A 21,857-nucleotide genomic window follows, 5' to 3' on the forward strand; every position below is an offset into this window, starting at 1 on the left:
CAGAAAAATCTCAAGAAACGTCTTCTATCCCTGACCTTGCCAAATGTTGACCAAGTCGTAAAGTTCCACTTTCCCATCCCTGGGAATAATCCTTTCCTTGGCAATTACATGGCTCATAAAAAGGACAGATGCGTGAAATACCTCATGCTTTTGAAAAGGTGACTCCAGTGTAAAATTCTAGGAATTCTAGCCAGTATAAAACCCTCAATGAGAGATCCCAGAGCTCTTCTCCGGGGTCAGACCTCCTAAGGAAAGCCCTGCGCTGGCAGTGCATCTTCCCTGTCTGTCTCTGGGTCTCCTCTCTCTCATGGCCCAGAGGGTTGCTAATGTATTTATCAACCCCAGTGGCACGCCTGGTGGTTTTGTAGAAGCTGTCTCTGACAGTTCTGCCAGAATGTGGTAACCACCACATCTAACATCTAATCCTCAAAGTTACTCCATTCCTATCAGCAAAGAAAATGTCTCTTCTCTCAGGATAACAGATAAAGCTTACATCAAAGACACTATTTAACTACTGATAGCCAATTGCCCTGACTTGTTTTTTCTGATTACTATTATGGATATTGCATACATGACTTCTGTTTTTCCTTTTTGACTACCTTTTTGGCTACCACATTATTAGCTGGTTCATATGGATGTCTGAAGTCCCAGTGATGCCCTAGGAAAGATTTGAGGGCCTTCCTAGTCTCACTATTCTATCAGGACTTTTAAGCTCACTCAGGAGCAAACCTCCAAAACCTAGAGGAGGAAAGTAGACCCCTGGTTTTGCCTTTAAATCTCCAGAGGGTTTAGATTCTGCCAAGTTGACAAGTTCACCTTTTCACAGATACTTTCTCAGAGGAAAGAATTCTAATTTTACCTCGAATCTTCTACATTGTCCCACTGACCTCTACCTCAGATCCAGAGAAACTTTAATTGTCCTAGGACTACGGGGTATGCTGCGGTTTCACCTGAACCCACAGGTATCACACCTGAGGCCTCCAGGTTGCTCACCAGTAATCCCCACTGCTGTCTGAATTGCAGTTCACTGGCTTATGTCTCTAGTGCCACTCTTCTCCTTGATGAGGCCTGGAACAACTGCTGTGGACATTTTCTCATATATGTGACAGTAGAATGAGACTATACATTCAGATCTCTACCTTTACAATGTCTAGAAGTAGTTTTCCAGAATGGCTTGCTTCCTCTTCATGCATTAATCTGTCTGAGACAAATTCAAGGTCATGGTCCTCAGGTTTGTCCCTGAGGTGTACTTGGAAAAACGTGGTTCTGTAGAATTGAATCCTGGAAGCAGCGCTGGGCTTGGGATCAGACACATCTGGGTTGGCAACCCCACTCTGTCACTGACCAGCATATGACACTGGTCCATTCATCCAACCCCTTAGGAGCTTTAGTTTTCTCATCTCTGAGAAATGAAGCAGATAATATTGCCTCTGCTTATCTCATAGAGTTGTTATAAGGATCAAAAGAGAGAATGTGTGTGAAACAACTTTGTAAGTGGTAAAAGTCTGTTCAAATGAAGCCCTAGGCAAACTTTGAGCTGTAGGTAAAGGTTAGCACAGGCTCTTAGGCATTTACTAACCTCTGGCTTCCTGGACTTGGGGCAAGAGGCCTGTGGACAGGTGACAGTGGAGTAAGTCCTGTCAGTGGAGTGACTGGCTTGAGCTGGTGTCCACTCCTTGCTACTAAGCAGACCAGGTGCTCCAAGTGTCCATGAACTTTGGAGGACTTGACCTACGTTGGGCCCTGGCATTCACCAAATACCACCACTTGCCCAACAATGCACAAGAGTTTCAGGTAAATGATTTTATTTCCATCTAGTACAGAATCTTCTTTATAATTCCCACTGAGGAAATGGAGGTTTGGAGTATTTAAATCACTAACTAACACTTAATCATGCAGCTAGTACTGAATACTCCCAGTTCTAAGAAACCATCAACTTGAGGACGAGTTGTCAATTTAATTACAGATTTTTAGAAAGAAAGGAAACACTACACAATAAACATGTACTTCTGTTGTAAGACACATGCCAATTTCAGAGCATTAAAATTTGTATGGGGAAAAAAGTGATACTTGTGATGAAAGAAATGCAGTAAATAACAGAGATGAGCTTGGAAACCCCTCGGTTGGGTTTGACACCAAAGTTGTGCATCACTCACAGCTGCACACAGGTCCTGATTTTGCCTGTACCTTCTGAAGTTTTGTAAACTGGTGATTTGACAACTATTTTATTATGCTTCTTAGAATGAGACCACCCTTTTCATAGTTAAGTCTAACAGATCTTGATTATTTCCAAAGTGAATCAGAAAGATTTTTACATTTTTTCTTAGAATGATCTGTCTTCTCATCTAGGCAATGTTGCAATTTTATTTTAACAGTTAACTTTATTGTCCATAGCTTTGCTGGAAAATAAGAGAAAGTGGCAGCCTCTCCTTATGGCCTTGGGTTTCATATATTTGCTAATGTATTTGCATATATTGCTAGTCTTTCTGTCTTATTCTACTTCTTGTCTCCATGTTTATTGGACTTTACAGATGGTCTGTGGCAGAGCTACAGTTTTTAGATCTGAATTTTTACAAGTGAATTAAATGGGGAAAGAGCCCCTGTCTTGCTAAATATACAGTCCCCAACTTTCATACGTGACATGTCCCCAGAAACTTATATTAAAGTCCAATGTGCGAAAGTCAAAACATAGAACTGCATGTTACAGGGGAGCTTCTGTCCCCAGAAAGCAAAGATTGAGTAGCAGGAAGGTGGATAATATACTCAAAATTACTGCATCTATTTTACTCTTGATATAATTTGTTGTATGTCTGACCTGTCACCTCTCTTGACACCCCAAGTGTTTTAGATTAAGGGATCCCTAAGAAGAAATGGTTAGAGAAATGGCAATTAAATTGAAGCCTTTAGGAACACAGAAAGCATGAACTCAAGACCACTCTAGTTGAGGACTGATATCCAGACCACGAGACCCTCCATCCTCCATGATGGCCCCTGCCCATCTCTCTTTGTCCGCCCCTACTCTCTGCTCTAGCATTCTGATCCACTTGCTATTCCCAAACAAGCCATGTTGTCTCACCGCATTGTGCCTCATGTGCCATTCTCTCCACTTTGAATGTCCCCCACCTTATTTTGCCAGCCAAGAAAGCATCTACTCATCTTACATGATTCACCTCAAGCTTTTCAAGCCTTTCCTGGCTTCTTCAGGTGAAATTGACCACTTCCTCCATTGTGTCCTCATTAGATCATGACCCACTTGTGCCATATCATCTTCATTGCTTCTACTCATTTCTGTGGCTTTTCCCCCTTTTAGTTTGGGATAAGAGCCTGGAACATAGTCAGTGCTCAGGAACTGGGGGTGTGGTGTGGGGAGACAGATGCACAGATGTAACTTGGTGCTGTTCAACCTACAATGCTTGGAATGAATTACTTGATCATAAGGGTCTTATGAATCTGTTTAGCACATGGAAAGGAGCAGAAGTTCTTTCCGTACCCTGGTTTAGTATTTGTTGTGCAACTTGGAGAGCAAGAAACTATTCCTGAAATCAAAACAGAGCACAAATCTGGCAATCTCATACACTTGTAACACTCAAGAATGCTGGGATAGATTAATCATCTAGTTTATTCTCCTTTTAATACCAATGGAGAAATGGAGGCTTAGAGAAGTGAAGTGATTAATCCACTGTCATGTAGCCACTTGGTGTCAGGGTCGTACTTGAATGCAGACTGTTGACCTCCTGATCCTACATTTGTTAATTTTCCTATGGTCACCTCCATACTCTGTATGAATCCACCATGGAAGGCATATCTGGATGACTTCATAAATCAAAAACAACACAAGGAAGAAACAGTTGTGATTTCATTTTATCTCTGCCAGTGCCTCCCATAAGCTAAGGCAATTTTTCATTCTCAGTTGATCTGGTTCACAGGTCACATCAGTTAGAGACTGATGCGGTAACTGGGAAACTGCTGGTCACAACAGGGCATTCGCCATCTTTCTATTCTCATTAACCTGGCTCTTGTCCTCAGTCTGGTCCACAGGCTTCAGATTAGGAAAACATGAATGCAAATGACCTTCCTATGGGGCAATAAGAAAATGAGTATAATAATTGGCATTCAGCACACAAAGGCAAAACAGCATTAGGAGTGGAGTGATTTAATATCCTGCCACTTCCCTCTTGTTAACTGAATCAGAGGCCCTTTTGAAAATGGAATAGAAAAGTCATAAATTTAGTGAGCATCTTCCTTCATTATTTACTTCAGCATATTAATAGACTTCATATGTTCTTTGGCAAAAGGGTAATGCTAATTTGAAAATTAAATAGAAGAATAACAGATTGTAGCAACAAATGGAAAATAAGAAAATAAAGCCCCATTTTATACTCATGTCTTATAAAATTCCTTTTTTTTTGCTGAGGAAGATTCACCCTGAGCTAACATCTGTGCCAATCTTTCTCTATTTTGTGGGTTGCCACCACAGCATGGCTGCTGGATGAGGGATGTAGATCCATGCCCAGGGACCAAACCTGGTCCACCGAAGCGAAGCATGCCAAACTTAACTATTAGGCCGCTGGCCCGGTCCCTAAAATTCCCTTTTCCTAATAAAGAGCCCTCTTGTTTTAACATATGCCATTTCCCAGAAATCTGTTTTGTCAGACAAATGGCTGCTTTGTGTGAAAATTATTAGCGTGCTTTCTCATTCGTTCTGTGGTTAATTTTAAATTGGCAGTTACTTTTCTTCTGTGCCCTTATTGAGTGGCAGGAAAATGAAGTTTTTATTCTGTTTTTGGGGGCTATCTGGCAAGTGTTGCTTATTTCTGAGAAGCTAAACACACTTGATTCATGGAAGAATTTGAACATCAATCTGCCCCTTTTTTGTCTTCCTATTTTACAGCCAAAGTTTGAAGTCAGGTGACTTGGTGCAATCTGCCAGGTGGCAGAAGAAGGGGGAACAGGTATTTGGGGATGTACCTCTACTGAAAGGTTTTGAGGAATTTTCTTTCACCATCCACAACCCTGCAATTATGACCATTCCACCCTAGCTGGAAAGAGAGCACGATCTTTTACTATGTGGAGAGGAGGCCAGATGAAAACATACCTAACAGCAATGGGCATACTTTCTTGGTGCTGCATTTTCTCAACCAAGACTGCTAAGCAGATAATCGACGGAAGGATTGAGAGGGTAAAGAAAGATGCTCTTCATCTCCATGTTGACTGGAGATCTCTTAGCCCTCTGGGAGTACCCTGGTTGTCTTTTTCTCACAATTCATATATTCATTCAACAAGTATGTATGGTGTGCCTGGCATCATGCTTGATGCTCAGGATACAATGGTGACCAGGGCAGATAGGGTTTCAATTTCACAGCAGTGACCGTCTAATAGAAAGGATGGACAGAATAAATAAATGTTGTTCTAAATTTCAAGTTCCTGTGATGGAAACAGAGAAGAAGCTGAGATAAATAATAAGAGAGAGAGAGCCTCCTTTAGATAAGGTAATCCAGGAAGACCTCTCTGAGGAGGTGACATTTAAGCTGAGGCCTAAAGGAAGAGCAGTAGTGGGCAATGGGAAGGATGGAGAAAGGAACATTCAGGACATAAGGACCACAAGGACATATTGTTCACCCACGAGGGATCTGAAGGAGCAGGGCTGAGGAGCACAGGGGTCAGCCTCCATCCCACCTACCTTGGGTCCCCACCTGAGTGTGGGTAGTGACAAGATATCACAAGACAGGACTGGCTGTGAGAGACTAGGATGCAGAGGCAAGACAAGCTGAAGGGCTACAGCAGAAACAAGCCATTCTAAACAGACTGGAGACCAAGTCTTGGAAGCTCAAGTTATGATCCCATAAAATCTAACCAGGTGGGAGGTGGAGTAACTTTCAAAATCCATATGGTCAGAGTGTAAACAAAAGAAGTACTCCAGAATAGACCACGTTAACTCTGGTTTTAGGTGACCCAGGCACATCCATGTATATCATGATCTCAAGGAAATCAGCAACCTACGGGTGAACTGTGCCCTTGCCTGAGACAGCAGGAAGAGGCGCAGTGACAGGGCGCCTGTAATGGCTTGCAGAGTCATGTGCTGAGAAAGCCCTCAGTGATGGGGGCAGGCGATGGCAGCCGTAAGAGGAAGGATGGTGTTGGGGACAAGGACAGGGTTTGCTCACTCCATGTGTCAAGCCATTGAGCAGTTATTCAGTTTATTTCCCTCATATAGCCCTTCCCTTGAAAAATGGTAACCTATCTTGCTTTCAGAGTCACAGAGAAAAGAGGTTTTTATCAGGATTCTGTGGGAGAGATGAGTGCGGCTTGACAGAGAGGTCCCCACCGTGGGCAGTCCTGTTTGCCTCAAATGAGTATAGGTACCAGAGGGAACAGCCACCTACTGAGATGGACACTGTGCCAGCATCACGCCAACCCCAGTGTCTGTAATCCTCCAGACAGCCCTGTGAGGCCACAGTTATTATTCCAGTTTACAGATATGACACCTGAGGCTCAGAATTTTCAGTGACTTGCCCAAGGGCTCCCGGTGAGTGAGTGACAGAACTGGACTTCTCTCACTCAGTTCTGTCCAATATCAAACCCTCACACTTGCACACCTGTGTTTTCTGACTCTGGGAGCCTCGTCTTCTGGAGGTGCTTGAGTGACTTCCTCTCTAGGGCGTGTGAGGGAAAAGAGTTCACTTCAACTGGAACTAACCCCTCTTCACGACTGGAAGCCTGGGATTTCATGGTGCTTTGTGAAACCTCTGGGAATCAGCGGATTGAAGGCCTGACACCAGGGACTCAGGTATCCCTTTTTCTCTTGCTCTCCATACAGTGCTCCAGAAACTGCAGTGGGGGCTTCCAGATCCGGGAGATTCAGTGTGTGGACAGCCGGGATCACCGGAGCCTGAGGCCGTTTCACTGCCAGTTCCTGGCCGGCATTCCTCCCCCACTGAGCATGAGCTGTAACACGGAGCCCTGTGAGGAGTGGCAGGTGGAGCCCTGGAGCCAGGTATGGCCCCTAGATACACCATCCACACAACCAGGCAAACGTGAGTCTCTGTGTTACCATGTGAGTCTAGAAGTCAGAGAAGGCCACATGTGCATCATGCCAATGACTGGCCTCCATTCAGTGGCCTGACACTGTGTTGGGGAGGCTGAACCTTTAGGTGTGTGATGACCCTGAGTCGTCATGATGCTGCTCGGCCTACACACACTATCTAATGGACTGCAGTCATGGGAATGTTCTGGGTCCCTTCGGTGAATGTCAAGCAGCCCAGACTACTTGCATAGAAGATGCATTTAAGCTGTGGGAATGTCCCTGCGCCAGCAGTTCTCAAACTTGAGCATGCTTCAGAATCACCTGGAGGGTTTGTCAACACACAGATGTCTGGACTCCATCCCCAGAGTGTCCAATTCAGAGGTCTTGGATGGGGCCTGAAATTTCGCATTTCTAACCAATACCCAGAAGATGCTGAAGCTGCTGGTCTGGGTACCACACTTTGAGAACCACTGGTTTATACCTTCTGCACCCTCTTTTCCTGGAGATTACTAAGCCAGTTGGCCCTGAATCTTTAAACACACATATAGGTATACACAAGGATCCCAAATGTGGGACTCCTCCCCTCTCTCCTCCTATAGGGTTAAAAACAGAATGAATAAATGGGAAAAAATTCATATTGACTCTCAAAGTTAGAGATAGACTATCGTGAGAGCAATAGATTAGCTCTTTTATTGAGCAGAAAGGGTTAATTGTATATAATTTCCCTGTTTTCTGTGGTAACCACCACACACATAATGCCCGAGGTGATGGACACGATGCTGGCCACCATAACTATTTTGTTGTTCTTGTTACTAGGCCATAATTAAGATTTGTCAGAGTACTATGATTTTTCAAAGTACTTTTCAAAGATTCTTGGTGAATTACTTAATTTCCTTCTAGAAACCTCAGGAAAATGAGATAATATATCTTATAAAATTATCCTAGAGAGCAAAAACCTGCCATGTTTTAGAATTATATCCCTTCAGGAGTCCAACTTGTCATCTCGAATTTATGTTGTGAGCGTTACGGCCAGTCCTCAGAACTCTGAGCAAACCTATCAATTTCACTATTCTGAATATGGACAAATTTAATTCGAAAGGCTTATGTAGTGGGAAAGGAAGACTGAATCCCATTTTAGTAGGAGATGAACAAAACTGTATTGCAAATGTGTGCTCTCCATTTAGGCTGTCAGAGCTAACCATAATAAACACATTTACATTTTACATTTGGTTTCTAGACACTCGTACTGGAAGGCAAAACACAGACAATGTAATGTCCATTCTGGAATGAGGATTCATTTAGGTTTTAACCAAAATTCCTTCTATTTGGCATAGTGTGTGACGTTGAACTATTTGGCATCTTCTGATTTTTTTCTCCTCCTCTTAGCTTCAGAATTTCCTTTATCAGTCTCCTTCCTTCTCTTTATTTCTTTTCACTGCTGTTGTTTGAAATGACTGAGTGGTCATTCTAAGGAACCTGGCCCAGAGGCTGCAATTCCAATACAGATGCTAATATTCTTAATAACATTGTACACAACAAAAATGGTAGTGCAAAATTCTTCCCTTATCACTGAAAATGTCACCATGTGATTTTTGCCTACCCCTGTCCCTGTTGTATTTCAGTGTTCCAGGTCCTGTGGAGGCGGAGTTCAGGAAAGAATAGTGACTTGTCCAGGAGACTTCTGTGACTGGACAAAAAAACCCACATCCACCAGGCCCTGCAACGTGCACCCTTGTTGTCACTGGGCTACTGGGCACTGGGACCTGGTAAGAGTCAGTCATGTTCTCTTCAATTTATTTCAGACTTTTAAAAAAATAGCATTTGTTTTCTTTTGATTTCAAAAGTAATATATTTTCATTGTAAATGTTCAATGTCTCCATTGATTTGCAGTGTGTTTCTATACATTTTAGTTCTGGTACTTTTTTGCCATCAAATATCTCTAAGTCTGCGAAAAGTTCATCCATAGGTGACGTGGTAGTCAATGTTTACTGTCTTGAGTTCAGAAGAGAAAAAGATCAAATGCTTTCAAAAGAGAAAAGATCAAATACCAAAATTATCCCAGAGACACAAAGCCTAAGGAAAGGCTATTTTGGGCCCTGACATCTTGGATTCTTTGGCTCTTTCGAGAGCAAATAGGGGTCACATTTGCCCTGAAGCTCGAAGCTCGAAGTGAGTTTCAGGTCTCTTGTCAACCCACAAATCAGTTTGCCAGATGGCCAGCCTATTTGATGAAGAGAAAAACAAAATAACTAAGCTGTAAATGAGGGAAAGATTTATTATTCTTACAAAGTTTATTTATTGCATAAATAACACGGTATCAGTGATACTGAACATAAAGAAAATTCTCCCATAGACAGATTCTGCCATCACTCTGACTTGTCTTATCCTGTATTCTCTAGAAAATAGTCTTGAGGCAAAATAGAACAGGTTATTAGGAAATACAATGCCAGGGGAGCAGGAGTGATAGAAAAGAAGGAGGGGGCAAGGAAGGAGGGGAATCATTACCAGACGGACCACTTCTCCTATTGGAACATGCTTGGTTGCAGGAGCAACTTGTTGCTTCCTCTCAAAAGAAGGCCTTATAAAAACTGCATAACGATTGCCTCTTAAGGTGGTTTGTCCAGGGGCAGGAGGAGAGGAGATTTTCTACTGGCTCCTGTCTCCCAGGATTGGGTAAGCCTTAGATGGTTAGTATCCCTCATTGCCCTGGGTTATTTGTGTGTGGGCACTGTGCAGGTCCTACTGTGTCTCACGTCTCTTGGCAACAAGAAAGCCCAGAATCAGGAGGTGAGAGGCGCATAACATGGACACGAGGTTCAGGCCAATGGGTTGTGCTTCCATGAAGTTGATTACCACCTTAGGCGGGGCAGATCAAAGTCCAGCAGCTGGGAAATGGGGGCAACCAAGAGAATCTGATACACTAACCCCTCAACTATTAATATTTTTTAAAAGTAACTTGTTCTGTGTAAGTATATTTTTATGGTTATAATTATAACACAGGCCCATGCAGTATTTGGCCAAACATAATGCCTCCAGATATTTTTAGGTTGCTGTATTCTTAGTAATTCTCGTTGTTCATAGCTGTGTAGTTGTACCTGCATAGCCGTGATCAATTTGAAAGCTGGCACACACTCTTAAAAAAGGCTCCTGCTGGCTCATCCAACTCAAGGTCATGTTGTTCTCTGGATACTACCCCACTCAAATCTAGGAAGAACGAGATGATTCATTACTGCTAAAAGAACATTGTGCACTAATCAGTTAACCTGCAACAAATAAAAAATGCATATTTTATTTTCATAACTTAAAAACAATACCTAGTAGGCGAAGAAGAATGCCGTCAAGCATTCCCTTGGACAGACGGGACCCATCGCATTTTCTATAAATGCCCTATTTTCATTGGCCTCTAATGCTGATTCATGATGAATTGCCAAAGGAGATTCTGGTGTCAGAGCAAGTTCTGCTTACACATCCTCCTAAGCTGTCTGCCAGGGCCAGTACCCAGCTTTCACCCCATGCCCGTGATCATGTGAACCACAGAAAATGTTATGTAGTTGTATTTTTTTTCATATAATGTCATTTAATTACTTTACATCTAGACATCTTATAATATCTCCCTTGGAAATTTACTTTATTTCTTATTCATTAGCAATTCAATTATTCCACAGCCAATTTTCTTCATCCATCTTAGATTTCACAACCTGAAAAGATTGTACCCAACAAATGAAGCTGTGTTTAAGGATTATGTTCTTCATAAATACCCCGGAGCCCTGTGGAACAATATAAGCATCACTAATCACATAAAATGTGACCACTAGAAGAGAAAATTTGATGCAATGTGAACTGTCATGAAAATGCTATAAATTTGGGCCCATTCGGGAGGATAAAATTCCATAGAAGATTAAAAGCTACAGATGAACATTTTTAAGTTTCACTCACTTCCCTGAGGCTCTAATGCTTTATCATTCACTGTAAAGGAAAGTTGGACAAGGCAGTTTCCTTTCTGGCAAGAATGATAATGATAGCCCAGTAAATATGACAATAGAAATGATGTGTGAAGCATATCGAACTCTTAGGGTACACACAGAGAAGAGGAAATTGTCAAAAAATCCCCATTTTCCAGTAAGAATGCAGCCTGCCCCTCATTTTGACAGTTAAGTAGTGCTGACGTAAATTGTGGGGTTTTGTGTGGTTGTTTTTCAGCCAGAATTCCAGTGCCTTTCTTCAGTTATAATCATCTGTGTGAAGTTAGAACAGAAAGTATTAAAATCAGCAAGAAACTTAAAATACATAGACATCTGACCCAGCAATTCTACCTCTAATAATTTAGCCCACAAATATTCCATGAAATGTAGTCCTAGATGATTGTAAAGGATGTTCATTGCCATGTTGTTTGTAATAGCAATTCCTGAAAATAATTTAAATGTCCATCGATGGAAGAACTGGTTAATTTATGAATTTATTATAGTACAACCCTTTCAAGAATGAGTTGATCTATATTTCTGAGATTCAAAACTTTTCAACAGCAGAAGTTCAAAATTTCTGTAGAGGGAGTTAGAGATAGCAGTCTCTTGGGGGTGGATATGAGTTCAACTTTCCTTAGAAGAGCCGTGTATTTAGAACTCGTCTATTGTGTGTATCAAAGAATAGGGGGCATGGAGGATGGGTCACACCTACCAAGCCAGCCTTTGGAATTGCTCTTGACCTCCACGATCTATTAAGAAGCGAAAAAGACAATTATTGGGTTCAAGTAAGACATGTAGATGGATTGAACATATACATTTGCTTCTGTTCCCAAGACTCCATTAAATAGGCAGAAGAGATTAAAAAACTAAAAGTGGCACAAAGACAAAGAGGAGAGGAGACAATGGCAGAGAGAGGGGTTAAAAAAATTTTGGAAGTTGGAAGCAGATAACCAAACTTACAGTTGACTTAGACGCCAGAGAAAAATAAAAACTGTCTATAGCAGAGATTTCCCAGGTGCCTCTGAAGGCAGGGGTGAGGGTGAGGGAAAAAGGGAGTTGGTTGAAACTTTGTAGGAGAAGCAGTTGGATCTTTAGATGCTTTCCTACATCCCAAACGTAGCCTGGAGGTCTTCTCTCTGGAGAAGTAAACCAAGAGAGACCTTGGAATCAGGCACAGTTGGTGGGGGAAAAAGGCCTCGTCTTATCAATAATTAAGTGAAAATACACACAGTAAATAGAGTGATGTCTCCCTCCCCTAACTGAGCTCCACAAAGGCGGGTGACACCTTAGCGTCAAGAGCAAAAATCCTGCATCGTAAATCTCTTCCCGATCACCTTGGATAAGGCCACCTCTCAATAACTGCCACCATGGAACTTCCAATCAACTCTTAGGTGCCTCATCTTAAATATAAATAGATAGCCTAGGATTATGGGACATTTGAGAAAACCTGAGGGCAAAATAACAAACCAAGAGCACACCAAGGACAAAATAACAAACCAAACCAAACAAAAGGAACTGAGAGGAATAGAGACCATGAAAGAAATCAATGAACTCTCCCTAAAAAATTATAATTAGGAGGCTGGTCCAGTTGCATAGTGGTTAAGTTCATGTGCTCCACTTCGGCAGCCCAGGACTCATGTCGTGGGTTCAGATCCCAGTTGCAGACCTACTTATCAAGCCAGGCTGTGGCAGTGCCCCAAATGCAAAATAGAAGAAGATTGGCATACATGTTAGCTCAGGGACAATCTTCCTCAAGCCAAAAAGAAAAAAAATAGGTAATTAATCTCTTTAGAGAAATAAGAGTCTATATCCATGACCTAGCTTCTTGTTGAAGCTGTATAAAAGGAATATAAGGAGAACTTAGAAAATTTTTAGAATAGCAAAAGTAAGAATTTAAGCAGAAGATTGGGAAAATAATGTGAAGAAATCTCTCAAGAAAAGGAAAAGAAAGACAAAAAGAAAATGAGATAAAAGATAAAGACATTAGAGGATCAGGATATGAGGTGCAATATTGAAATAGTAAGATTTCAGAAGGGAGAATGGAGATGGAATGAAAGTCAGGAAATTATCAAAGAATTAATACAAGAAAAACTTTCCAAATCTGAAGGACATGAATCTCCATGTCTTTCACTAAATGGTGTCATAAAAAGGGGAAAAGTCGGGGAGAGGAGGAACTGTTTCTATATCAATAAAACCAGAAAACAGATCTTATTTTACATGGTTGTTTCAAGGATCGAACTCAAGGATATTTCCTACGCACCTCGAACAGTACCTGCCATATATTAATAGTAAGTGCAGGAAAATTATTCAGTGAAGAGGTTTCATTAGTTTGCACCAGTTATAAAACTCCAAATCGTTTCTCCATTTGTTCTCTGTTGGTTGAGTGGCAGCAATAAGAGTCCAGTCTTCGTGTATGAGTTTTATAGCTTCTCATAGGGAGAGTCTTTGCTGATCATCTGCTGACCCCTGGGAATCAACGTTTCCAAACAGGCCAGCTGCAGAGGAGCCTTGTACTCTCACTGGATGGAGCATCCAGGACTGAATGAGGCTAGTGCAGAGTTCAGTGTAGGGTGCGATCAATTCAGTTACTCAGTAGCTTTAGCTGGGAACTAAGCCCCAGCTAAGCCCCATCCCTATGTTGGGTGCTTAGTTCTGCACAAAGATCCCTTATTTTTACTGGATCCAAAGAAGTGGAACTGAGCATTAAGAGAGGTGTACCTTCTCTCTAAAACTCCAAACTCACAGCATTATCACAATTAACAAAACTCAAATCAGCACCATGCTTCCTGCTTGATCCTCCAATTAAATACAACACAAATTCATGCATCTCCTTAATCAAAAGTCATTTTTAATTCGCTAATAAATGCACGGAGAGTGACCTGTCTGCTTATTTTTGTGCTTGGCTTGGAATTAGCACTTCTGTCTTAATTTACCCTGCCTAAGAGGGCCTGCATGACTTCAACACTCAAAACCAGCCAGCCTTGTTCCATCGGACTCTTAGAAGCAGAAAGCAGGAAAGGAAGTCATTTGTTCGTTGTCTAACAACGTCATTTTACAGAGGAAGAAAGAGAGAGGTTGAGTGAATGATCCAGGACCACGTCCAGTGAGTTAAAAAGCCGAAGTCTACTGAATCCTGGTCCAGTGCTCTTTATCAGGTTCTGGCTTGATTAATTTCCTTTGTTCTTTCCTCTATTGCACAATTTTATTAACTCAGCATCAGCTGAGTAGTTATTTCTTACTTGTTGGTATCCATGGAGAATTTGAGATGAATTCACTGGATAAAATTACCTTCAGCTTTAATCATAGAAATATCTGACTTTATAAAACAAACATGAGCTTCCATGGTGACCATGTTCTCCGCTTTATGAAGAGTAGAATAAAATAAAGCAGTGGATGTTCAGAAAAATTTGGTATTTCTCTTCTTATGTCATATGGGAGTTCTGTGGGAAATAGCGTTGGGTAGGAATATTCTGAGTTTATCAGTGGTGTCCCAGTGTGGGTATTTTTTTTAATCTAAGGTGCTAGGTGATCAAATGAAATCTTTTGGGCCTAGTGATTTTTCCAGAATCTGCCATGCAGCAGTCTTTTTTGGCCAATCAATGAATGAGCATTTGTTGAGTCTCAGGCTGTGTTTAGCACTTGTCTAATTGCCATGCAGGATGAAGAAAGAGGAACTGGTTTCTGCCCTCTGGGAGATTTTGATTATATAATAAAGATGAGGCTGAAAGTAATAAAACATGAAATAGAATGTAAATCCTGAGAGTATATGTGGTTCACAATAGCCAAGAGGTGGAAGCAATCCAAGTATCTATCAATGGATGAATGGATAAGAAAAATGTGGTATATATATAAATGGAATATTATTCCACCTTAAAAAGGAAATTCTAGGGGCCGGCCCCGTGGCCGAGTGGTTAAGTTCTCATGCTCTGCTTAGGTGGCCCAGGGTTTCGTGGGTTCGGATCCTAGGCGCGGACATGGCACCGCTCGTCAGGCCACATTGAGGAGGCATCCCACATAGCACAACTAGCAGGACCCACAGCTAAGATATACAACTATGTACCGGGGGAATTTAGGGACATAAAGCAGAAAAAAAAAAAAAAGATTGGCAACAGTTGTTAGCTCAGATGCCAATCTTATATTAAAAAAAAAGGAAATTCTAGCACATGCTATAACATGGAGGAAGCTTGAAGACATTATGCTCATTGAAATAAGCAAATCACAAAAGGACAATGTTGTATGACCCTACTTATGTGAGTACCTACCATAGTCAAATTCATAGAGACAAAAAATAGAATGGTGGTTGCCAGGGGCTACATGGGTCGGGTGGGAGATGAGGAGTTCTTACTTCATAGGTACAGAGTTTCAGTTTGGGAAGATGAAAAAGTTCTAGAGATAGATAGTGGTAATGATTGCACAACAATGTGAATGTGCTTAGGGCACTGAACTGTATACTTAAAAATGGTTAAAATAGTATATTTTATGTTTTATATATTTTGCCACAATAAAAATGATTTTTTAAAGAGTATATATAGTAAATTCAGACATGTTTTCTTCCATCCCTAGGAATCATCTTATATAAGCTGTTTTCACAGGCCAGAGAGTCTCCCTTCTGCTTGCAGGCGGCCATCATGATGTCACGGTGGAGTCTTATCTGTTAGAATGGCTTGAGACCACACATGGTCCAGCTAGGTCCATTCCAAATGCTCTCTCCATTCCACCATGGCTTTCCTCTCCCACTTCTCTTTTTATCCTGCTCTCAGCTTCTCTTATAGCTCTCTCGCCTTTCCTCACATCTGATTCCCACCCCCACATCAAAACTAGTTCAGAGAAACTGGATTGCTGAGGCACCAGGGCCCAGAGATGACATTTTTTTCTATTTTGCTTGCAGTTGAACCTTTGTCCATATTCTTCAGAGAACCCAATAGTGAATTAAGCTGAATTCAATCCACACAATCTACAATATAAACTCTTCCTAAATTCACATCTCCAAATTATTAGCACCTTTATTCTATGACTACTTCAAAAAGATTCTGATGATTGAGACTTTCCTCTGTTTGACCGCAGTAGGGTTAGAGGTGTTCTATGGGAACATCCTGGGCAAGAATCCTGACTCTCTCCATGCGCCCTCTCTCCCAGTGCACCGCTTCCTGTGGAGGTGGCTTTCAGAAGAGGACTGTCCATTGCGTCTCCTCAGAGGACAATAAAACGGAAGACCAAGACCAATGCCTGTGTGATCATGAGCCCAGACCTCCGGAATTCCAAAAATGCAACCGGCAGGCCTGCAGGAAGAGTGACGGTGGGTGAATGTCTTTGCTCAGGGGGAGAAGGCTTTTCATTAATAAGTTGTCCTCCATGACTGAATTTGCGGACAGTTTCAGTCCCCTTTGCTGAGCCGGAATCTTAATGCTGAAGAGGCCAACCAGCTCCCCTGGGAGCAAGCTGCCTGATTTGGTGAGGTTTGACTTGAATTCCTTGAGGGGTTATCTCATCCATTTTCCTTTCTCAAAGTCCGTTCACACTGACGTCATCCCACACAGGTGAGAATCTCATCTATTTATTCAAGACTTCTGAGAGATGCTCCAGCCTTTCTCAGGAACCCAGTCAGGTACTGAATGGCCCTCCTTATCCAGCTAGCTCCACTGTCTCAGGTCAGGTTGCCCAGAAACAGACTCTGAGGTGCAAATTTATGTGCAAGGGATTCAGTAAGGAAGTGCTCCCAGGGAAGAGCATTAAAGGAATGGAGGAAGCAAGACGGAAAAGGAAGGTAGCATGGCCAGGCTGTCATCTCAGGCACAGTCCTAGCTTCAGCCTGGTCCCACAGGGGAGCTCCAGGGTGTAAGTTATGTCTCAGAGTTGTCTGCCCCTGAGGCCAGCCAGCTGGACTTTCACAATCCCACACTCTTCAGCCATTGGCCAATGGCCACCCCAGGGGAAGTGAATTTGCAAGTATTTAAGGGTCTTTGTGGAGAGACAAAGCATCTCCAGTAGCCTGTGGGCAGTCCTGCAAAAGAGCCAGGGTCTCTGGGTATTAGAGGCTAAAGAACAGGGATGCTGGGACTTGGGTGGGGGTTGGGCATGACGCATGGAAATGGACAAAAATCCAAGGAGGGAGATCTGAAGGGTGGAACGTCACTGTTGTCTGCTACCTTCAACTTTCACTTTCAAAAAGCTTCTGAAATATGAATGACATATGGTCACCTTAGTCATTTTAAGCATGTTAGACTGCAGCCTGGAGACGTTAAGTGGCACTGTTTGTGATTACATGTTGGGGTGGTACCAAAGCCAGAACGCCAAGCCAGGTCTCCTCCTCAGTCTTCACATGCCTCTTCCTCAGAGGTGGAAAGAATCCAGCTTTGGAATCAGACAGCAATGGATTTGCATCCCATCATAGCAATTTGCTATCTACGTGACCTTGGCAATGTACTTAACTTGCTGAGCCTCAGTCTCCTTTTCGGTATAAAGGGAGTAACAACACAAGCCTTACAAAGTTGGGGAGATTTTAAATGGCATGTATTAAGTGCACTTGAAAAAATCTCCATCACAAACTGGCTGAGTTACCTCCCTCGGGCAAGTTACTTCATCTCAATAAACTACAGTTTACTTATCCATGAGTGAGTGGGTTCAGCCACAAACTCTAATGTCCATTTCTTTGATATTTTCGTCTTCACCCATATATGAGATTTCTAAATTAATTTAAAAACCTAGAGAGAAAGTTAACAGGCAGGGAGAGAGGATTTTTTGATAGTTACTTACATCAGTTGCAAAGTGGAGAATGTCTCTTGTAGATGTGGTCCAGAAATTGGGATTTAGAGCGTCAAGATGAATTTAGTCTGTTCCTAATTAAAGAATTGACTATGAAACGTCAACCACAGGTCATGCTGCTCTTGAAAAGGCAGCATGTTGGTTGTACACAGTGGTAGTCTTTTTCCACAGATTCTTAAAGATGAGAGGTAGTGAAACTTGTGCTCTGTGAATCTGCTCCTCGCCTCCTTGCAAGTACCGAGGCATGGCATTCAAAAGAGACTGCCATTGGTGTTACTATCTTGAGAAGATTTTCCCTAGGAGTTGTTGATTTACACATCATGCGTTTATTTAACAAATATTTGTTGGGCACTTACTGTGTGCTGAACGTAATGTCAAAAAAGGAACAAAACTACAGACCAGTGACAAACACTGATAAGGGAGGTAAGGATGTTATGAGAGTACTTGGGAACGGCACTGAACTTTGACTGGGGACAGCAGGGAAGGCCTCCAGAGGAAGTGAAGGACAAGTAGAGGTCAGATGAGAGGTTCCAGGAGAGCTTTCAGTTTCCGCAATAACTGGGAAGAATACAATGTCATGGCACGTAAGTCTAACCCAAGTACAAAGTTCAAGGGGAGTTAAGAAACAGTAGGGCTGGAGAGGTGAGTTGGAGCAAGGGGATAAAGAGCATTGTGAAGCATGCTGAAGAATTTGGACTTTATGCCTAGGACAGAAAGGAGCCATTGAAGTATTCCAAACAGGGGAGTAAAGAAAAGAAAGTCATGCAGGCTGCAATGTGAAAGATAGAGAAGGAAGACAGGAGACTGCAACTGTATCCCAAGCAAGAGGTGTATATGCATGAACTAGGGCAGTAGAAGTGCAGGTAGAGAGAAGTAAATGAATTCAAGAACTACTTAAAAGAGAGACTTGATGGGACTTTGTATCTGGGGAAAGAAGAAGGAGAATAAAACCCAGATTTCTGAATTGGGCAGCTGAGTAGATGCCAAAAGAATGGCATTCTTTGGAATGCCATTAGGAGAGGACGCCCAGGAGTGGGTTTGGGAATGCGGAAAGGAAATGAGTTGTGTTTGGGCCATGTTTGTTGAGGGGCCTATGGATCATTTAGGTAGGAGTGTCTGGTGATGGGTTTTCTACATAGCTGTGGAGGCCAGGATTGAGATCTTGGTTGGAAATCCTGAATGCAATGCATTGAAGGGAAAAATGCTTTCAGTATGATTATCATGTGCAACTTCTTTCTTTTCTGACCAACTTGCATTTCAGGCTGGCTATTATTGACCTTACATGAAACTCTAAGAGAGGCTACCTAGGGCTCTTTTTCAGAAGTGTTGCGAATTTTTATTCTTCCAGACTCTTGCTACTCAAAGTGTGGTCCCTGGACTAGCTGCACTGGCATCACCTGGGAGCTTATCAGAAATGCAGGATCTTAGGCCTCACCCCAGACCTACTGAATCAGAATCTGCATTTAAACAAGATCCCCAGATAATTTGGATGCACATTAAAGTTTGAGAAGCATCCTGTTCTAGACAAAGAGGCCAATTTGAGACTCTCTTCCTTTCATGTCATCTCATCACCTTCTATGGTACCGTGTTTTTAAATGTTGAGGCGATAGAATCCTTCTATGTTGTGACAATTTTTATATAATTGAAGCAACAACATAGTCTTCGTTGACCATACCTAGTGTTATGGGTTGTTATTTTTAAATTATATGTAGATTGTGTGTAACTGTCTTATTGCTGGACAATGCAATCGTCAATAATCAAAACTGGGTTAAATGCATACCTGGTATTTTTTATCTTAAAATCTCACACTGAAGAGATGGTGACTAACAGTTGGCTGACAGTGCATGTAAGTAACAATGAATTCCACTCCACCAACAATTATCAGGGCAGCAAAAGTTAATTACTAGCTTCTCTTGAAGGCAGAGCCATGCTTACTCATATAGAAACGACATGAAAGAGCAGCTGCAAGAAATTCCTTGGTTTAGAGAGCCAGAGCCAGTCACCCACTCTGCCTCCTGTGCCCTGTAAAGTGCTTTGAAAATTAGTCATTCAATGCCCAGATTCTTGTCAGCCAGCCAGCACAATAAATGTACCCCATATCCATCTTTTAAGGTCAGAATTCAAGTAAGGTTTCCTGTCCTCCAGGCCATTTTACTTCCTTTAGGTGCCATCTAAATTGTTAATGACTTAAAATCTAAATCAGAACTACCATTTCCATAGTAGGGACTATAAGACACTTTCCAAGTATCTGGGTTAAAAAAAAAAGTTCATCCAGAAATATTTACTGAGTATCAGCTATATTCTAGGCATTACATTCATAATGATTAAAAAACAAAAGCATAACTCTTATGCACGCCATTCCTGGGTTTTTGTTGTTGTTGTTGTTTTAATTTGGGGATGAGAAGTACAAAAGGCAAGAAAAAGAATAAGGAAAGTGATAGTACTTTCCTTGGGACAGTACTTAGGGCCAAAGTTGACCCAATGAACATTTGTGTCAGCACACTTTCTACTGAAGGATATTCTTCCAGATGAGTAGGATTTCATTCATTCATTTATTCAACAAATATTACTGATCACAAGATATATAAACTTCAGGCAAGTGCTAAAAATGGAGGATACAGTAATGAGTATGACACAGCTCTTGGCCTCAAGGAACCCAAAGTCTTACAGAAACTGTATTTGTCAACAACACTGAAATTGTTTTTCAATTTTCTTTTGTGGGCAGAATATTATCTGTCCAACATAGACACAGCCAACAGCAAGGAAACAAGCTTAAACTGTCCCTTAAAATTTCCAAAAATGGTTTCTATTGAACAGGCAGAGGCAAATTGGCATCTGCTCTCCAAGTTGCCCCTAATTATAAGCATTGCGTGTGCTTTGGCTGGGATCCAGTTAGCTGATGAACACAACAAGCCTTCATTGTTTTACAATAACAAGGAGAACTGGTGCAATTAAGCCATGCCGTGATGTTGGGCTCATGGTCATTGTCTAAATGAGCTGCTAAACACAGGCCTGGAACATAGGCTCCCAAAATAGACCACCACTATCTTCCACTCTTCCTTCAAGTCCTTCACTCTCAAACAGGAGGACCCTAGGACCTAGCATGTTCCCAGGGCTCTGAGGACCATTGAAAAGCAGGGCTCACGATCTCAGAGTCCCCAAGATCTGGTGAGGATACCAGGCGTGGTTGAGCCTCTTTCAGTCATGTCACTTGCCTAACCTGGCAAGTGGGGCCTTGTGTTGAGCAAATGAAGATGCTCTGGTCAGGGAAGACCTGTCCATGTGATCCCCTCCTCGTTTATCACTAGTATAAGAGTTTCATTCTCTTGCTGGCAGAGCTTTAGAGGCACTGAGGCAACATTCAAATTCCAGTGTCACCATCTACATTATAAGCTATGGGATGTTGAGCCAGTTACTAAGCCTCTCTGGAACCCTTAGTTTTTAAAAGGAGAAAAGTAGATACGCCTACAAGTAAACATCAACGAGGATCAAATGAGATAGTATTTGTCAAGCCCATTGCCTAGTATGTGGTAAGTGCTTAATAAATTTACCTATGTTATTATTATTGTCATGGGAAGGGGAATGCCTTACTTTCCTAGGGCTACCATAACAAACTACCAGAAGCTACGTGGCTTAAAACAACACAAATTTATTCTTTCGCAGTTCTGGAGACTAGAAGTCCGAAATTAAGGTCTTGACAAGGCCATGCTCTCTCTCTTAGCTTCTGGTGGTTGCCAGCAATCCTTGGCTTTTCTTGGCTTATAGCTGCATAGCTCCAATCTCTGCCTCCATCATCACATGGCCATCTTCCCTCCGTGTGCCTCATATGGCTTTCTCTTCACTGTGTGTGTCTGTCTCTTTTCCTATTATAAGGACACCAGTCATGTTGAATTAAGGGCCCACCCTATTCCAGTATGACCTCATCTTAATTTACAACTGCAAAGAAATATTTCCAAATAAGGTCACATTCACAGGTACCAATGGTTAGGACTTCAACTTTGGGGGACACTTAAACTTTGGAGGACAAAATTCAACCCACAACAGGGTTAAACACTTTGGGGGCCTCTGGGAGGCCCTTTTTATAACAGTAGACGCCCTTGAGAGAGATC

The 21,857-nt window shown here is 42.0% G+C and overlaps 1 protein-coding gene across 1 annotated transcript in view; it reads left to right on the forward strand.

Annotated features, from left to right (window-relative positions):
• The window catches only part of ADAMTS12 (ADAM metallopeptidase with thrombospondin type 1 motif 12), a 315,216-nt gene that overhangs the window by 287,233 nt on the left and 6,126 nt on the right, over nt 1–21,857 (forward strand). Inside the window, 3 exon segments of the mRNA XM_070587073.1 lie at nt 6,818–6,994; nt 8,647–8,790; nt 16,123–16,282. Of these exon segments, the coding sequence (XP_070443174.1) occupies nt 6,818–6,994; nt 8,647–8,790; nt 16,123–16,282 (481 nt within the window).

The sequence above is a fragment of the Equus przewalskii genome, chromosome 20 (assembly GCF_037783145.1).
Source record: "Equus przewalskii isolate Varuska chromosome 20, EquPr2, whole genome shotgun sequence".
Taxonomy (NCBI): domain Eukaryota; kingdom Metazoa; phylum Chordata; class Mammalia; order Perissodactyla; family Equidae; genus Equus; species Equus przewalskii.